The sequence below is a fragment of the Paramacrobiotus metropolitanus genome, unplaced genomic scaffold (assembly GCF_019649055.1).
Source record: "Paramacrobiotus metropolitanus isolate TYO unplaced genomic scaffold, Prichtersi_v1.0 Parri_scaffold0000257, whole genome shotgun sequence".
NCBI lineage: Eukaryota > Metazoa > Tardigrada > Eutardigrada > Parachela > Macrobiotidae > Paramacrobiotus > Paramacrobiotus metropolitanus.
In genome coordinates this window covers 38547-43760 of record NW_026570477.1, presented here as the reverse complement: position 1 = coordinate 43760, position 5214 = coordinate 38547, and the positions used below count along the sequence as shown (strand labels likewise).

The window sequence follows — 5214 nt, the reverse complement described above, 5'->3', positions numbered from 1 at the left end:
CTAACAATTTCAATGAATTTAAGGGCATCATTTATATGTTTGAGTCCAGATTCAAGCTTTGTGTTAATTAGTATTTCGCCGCGAGATGCTAACTACCATCACTATGAATATAATAAATATGCAAATGATTAGAATTATTCGGTTATCACACATGCTGCAGCATTACACTTGTTCCCATAATTTCTTCGTGCATCTGGATGAGCACGCAAATGACCTTTAACTGGGAGTCTGGGATCAATTAACAAATTTACCGGAATTGGTCAGGGGTATCCATCCGCCACGGTGACAGCGTATATTGCTCTGCCAAACGGGACATCTCTCTTAATTGGCAAGTGGAAACTATCATTCCATGGGAAGACCCCAGTTAATATGAATCAACTGCAAAGAAAAAATCCAAGGCGCTCCTGAAAAATGGATTTATAAAGCGTAATTGGGGAACTAGTTTTGTATTTGTACATGTTAGCAAATTCGTATATGCCCGTCGCTGTTAAGAAAAAAGGTTGTAAACAGACAAAAAGCGTTTAGATTCTATGACATTTGTGCTTCATCACGGCAAAGCCACGGATGTGCAATGTACTGAAAATACTTTAGATACGACTCATTCGGTTACAAAAATCCCGTAATACAAAAAGGCGGTTCCAAGTACATCGTGCCGTTTGTTTTCTGCAATTTCATTCTAGGTGGTTTACCATCTTTTTTCTATCTGGCATTCTACCCTACTTTCGTTGACCTCCGTGGTTACTCACACCAGACGTGACCTTGTTAATACAATAACTAATTTCAAAAAAATAATTGTACAACAATTTTTGGGCTGTGTGAGTGAAAAAGCGTCTAGTTTTTGGTGATGTTGTTTTCAACACACTCGGTCCAGCCGGAAGTCCAGAACCGCAGATGGTGGAAGTCACCATCCTTTTGGGGTATGCACAGTCAAACGCTCATAGCGCCAAACAGCGTGAATGGAAGATTTCCAAAAAATCAGGCCATGTACGGAACAGCATTAGCATGCTGTTCCGTACATGGCCTGATTAGCTCCATTCTTGCTAATACAAGTACTGCTGGTGGCCTACAAAAAAATCGGACGCATTGGGAAGTTTCAGGTGGCAGCCCAATGATTCCGCAGGCCATCAGGAAGCAGTACATGGAAGACAACCAATGCAGCCGAGAAGCAAAACGCAACTCAAACGCGCATACCGCAAGGCAGTAAAAGGCGTTCTCATCAAAGGTTTGCTTCGGGTCAGCTGAGATGATCAAAGACAATGGTGATGATCAATTAACAGATACGTAAGAATCGCAATGAATAGGTGTTGTTCCCAAAAAGTTTCCAACTAACCAGACAGATCGCGATGCACCAGTATACATTGCTCAAACAAAATCAGTTGCAAGTTAGTAACCTGCAGTTTTATCCCGCTAGTATATTGAAACGCAAAGGAGTCCTGTGGCCGTCAGGTGCAGTATAATAATTATGTTACGTCCGTTATGAAACGTCCCATAACATGCCGAAGAGGAAAAGGTCACCTACTCCCGAACCCGATATTTGTGAACCTGATGAAGATATCGCAGATAACGATGAAGAACTGCTAGAAGAACCGAACAGTGAGGCGGAACTTGAGGATTATCAATCTGATATTTTATCTGACAGCGATGACGACGATGTTTTGTATACCGTCAACGATGAACCATATCTGACAAAAGACGGGATTACGCAGTGGGACCGTAAATATACTGGCACTTTAAAAACTCGTGCGGCGGATATACTGGCCAAACGGCCCGGACCTGTTGCTTATGTTCGCGATCCACAATTTGACTGTCCACAAGAAGCTTTCGGTGTTTTTATGACTAACCAGATGCGGCTAATCATAATCAACAACACAAATCTCGAGGGTAGACGCCGATTCAAAAAAAACTGGACGAATATTGACGGAGCCGAGTTGGATGCATTTCACGGTAATTTATTTTTATAAGTAAAGTAGTTACTTATTTTTATAAATCATTGTTATTTTTATGGATCATTGTTATTTTCATGAATCATTGTAAAAATCATTATTATCATTGTTCTCGCGCTAAATATTATAGACGCACCTACATACACAATTGTTGTACCTTATCTAACATAATTACTATTAGTAGTAAATAAGTAATAATAAGTGTGTAATAATAACAAAATAAGTAATAAGTACCTAAACCGTACCCGTGTGAACCCCGGAGCAGCCGCTGAACACGCCGAAAGGGAGAAACTGACAAAACATGCTTGGCTACAATCAAGATACGATTTCGTAGCTGCAGCCTTCGAAATTTACGGACCCTCTGGAGACGGAGCTAAAAAGCTAGTGGATAAGATTGGAAACGGCATAGCAGCTTCCACCGGCCAGAAACGGTCGAAAGAGTTTTTTAAGCAGCGACTATCTATCCAAATACAACGTGGAAACGCAGTATCTGTAATGGGAACAATCCCTGGCCAGGATAGCATAGAGGAAGTGTTTCTGTTGTAAAAATTTAATTATGTTATTGGTACTTACTACTTAGTTTGTGTCCGGAATATGATACTTATTAAAGGTTATTTCGTTTAGTAATAAGTAAGTACTATAATGTACTACTATACTAATACAATGCATAGCGCATACTACTACCAAAGTCTACTACTATATGCTATACTATATGCTACTACTATCTGCTATATATGTAATTTTTATTGGTCAAATCGAACTGAAATTTATGAGGGGAAAATGCGTAATTAGAGAGTAGGAATCACTGAGCATCCTTGGGGGCGAACAACCACTCGCCACCCCAATATTAGGAGGCCAGTTTTCAGGAGTAAACATTTTATCAGACTCAGGAGCATAAGAACCAACACGTGCAAACAGGCTATTCTTACGGCCTTTTTTAGCAGAGTAAGTCGACAGAAATCTGACAGAGATTCCGTTTGATTCAATGGCGCTCTGGAGATCCTTGCTGTAGTCATCCAGTGTCTGATGTCGGGACGGATCCAAAGGGAGTATGCCATGAAGACAGTAGTCCTTCTTCACTTTCTCTTTGTCAGCTTTACTGGCGCGTTTAGCCCGCAATGTCGACATAACGATGTCCTCACCGCTTACTGAACCGGAGTCCCGAGTACCGCGAACCACTTATTTTCTTACGACGGTTGCCCAAGAGCTCCTCATATCCGACGAATTGGGAGTGGGGATATCAAAACATGGGGGAGTGACAACAGTTTTAGGGGTTGACATAGGGGACTGGGGGGTTCCGCAAAACGCAACAAAAGGGAGATTCCGCCACAGTTTCTGCCTCACAGGGAAAGGGAGCAGTATTCTAGCCGCCTTGGATTTACAAAAGATTTGACTCTGGTGTCCTATGTGCCGAAAAAAGGAAAAGCCGTAATGCTGCTGAGCAGTTTTCACCATTCAGACGCAACAGCAGAAACTGCAGAGCAAAAGCCCGAAATTATACTGACGTATAACGCAACGAAAGCCGGCGTTGATACTGTTGATCAGCTTGTTCAATATTACACCGTAAAAAGAATCACCAGACGATGGCCAATGAGTGCTTACTACAACATTATCGACATCTCAGCCATCAACGCTTTCGTCGTGTATTCAGAAATGCCACAATTTGCCAAATCACCACGCAGGGAATTTTTGAAGACTTTGGCGTATTCCCTTGTTCGCGAAAAAGCACAGCGTATTCCCTTGTTCGCGAGGGCGCACAAACAGGAAAAAGGTCACAACCGAGGGCGCACAGCGTTAGAGCGGCCCCACCCCTGGAAGAAAGAGGAGTGGTGGGCGGGAAGAAAATTTTAGAGTGCACGCAGACATTGAATTAAACACAGCAGCTAATGAAAGATACATGCAAGTTATATATAGTGGGTTATGTCCGGTATGGCCATCTCCAAATGTTGGGTCATCCATTGTCGAGCAAGGATGTGACAGAACAGCAATCAGGACATGGCATTCTCTGTCGGTTATAAGCAGATTTGTCTGGACAGACAAATCTTTCTCATAACGCTACAGACGAAACGGAAGGCAGGTACAAGCTGGAGTTTATTATTTCGGGCATCTTCGATACCATACCAAACATCCATATTGGAACAACAAACACACATCCATGAGGAAGAGCATGACTCAAACAAACAGGAAAAATGTCACAACGCGAGGGCGCACAGCGTCAGAGCGGCCCCAAAACACCCAAACCAACATGCTTTGCGACATCCCGGGCATAAGCCTAAGACTTCCGTAGATCCGCATCACGCTGGACATAACGTTTGTAACATTCACTGCGCCAGTTTCCTTGTGCTTTAATTTTTTGTTCATCCACGCCAATGCTTGCAGCGTGGGTTGCACCACCTCGTCGGAAGGAATGGATCGAAATGTCACTACTTGGGATACCGGCGTGATCCGGAGTCAGACGAAGTAATTTCGTAAACTGGCAGGATGTAAGCGTTGCCCTCGTTCCACGGTGAGAGCTGTACGAAAACAACGATTCTGCCGGAACCACTGAGTGGGTTCTGACGTGATCTTTTAAGGCCTTCATAGGACACAATCCTGGATCTTGGTTCGCGCTTATAGGAATTGTGATGGTTTTCCCAATGTGACGCTCAGTTTTTAAAACTGGAAAAGTTACGTATATTAAACTGCCTGCACACCTTATGTCAGACAAACGCAAAAACAACGGATTTGACGACCTTTGAGCAGGGGGAACAAATTCGAACTTCTCAGCAAGGAATAGAAGGCGAACAAGCATGCCAACCAGAAGGCGCTACCCATATCTGTAGCTACTAAATTAAGGTGCTGCCGAATGGCGCGAATGTGTGTCAAAGTGATGGGTGACTTCCGGTTCGGCACTTCCTGCCTTATACGACGAACACCATCAATTGCCTGCCTGACTGCGAAATGATTTAAGTCCGGCGCATGAAAGTTATGGAAATGATGCAAGCTGGAAAGACTTGCCACGTAATTCTGAATGGACAAAAATTCTAATTCGAATGACAATTCCGCAATAAACAGGCAGATTGTATTTACGCTGGCTGGAATCGCCCTCAGCTTACATTTTCTGCAGAGATTCAAAAAACGGTTCCATTGGCAGTTTCGTGTCCGTAACGTACTTGTCGCAAGCGACGTATATCGCAGTGTCCTCAACACTTTTTGCAGACCTTCCGTTCGGATACCTGGAAAGGCAGCATTCTGTAATTTTCAACTCACTCTGTCGCTTTTCGAGCACACT

General features: G+C 43.2%; 1 protein-coding gene across 1 annotated transcript; it reads left to right on the top strand.

The window, feature by feature from the left end:
• The first annotated feature begins 1493 nt into the window (after window positions 1–1493).
• On the top strand, window positions 1494–3794 carry LOC129601623 (uncharacterized). Its single transcript, XM_055500483.1, has 2 exons — window positions 1494–1705; window positions 3227–3794. Exons 1-2 carry the CDS (start codon window positions 1494–1496, stop codon window positions 3792–3794), a joined length of 780 nt encoding a protein of 259 aa, XP_055356458.1.
• Window positions 3795–5214: the final 1420 nt, after the last annotated feature.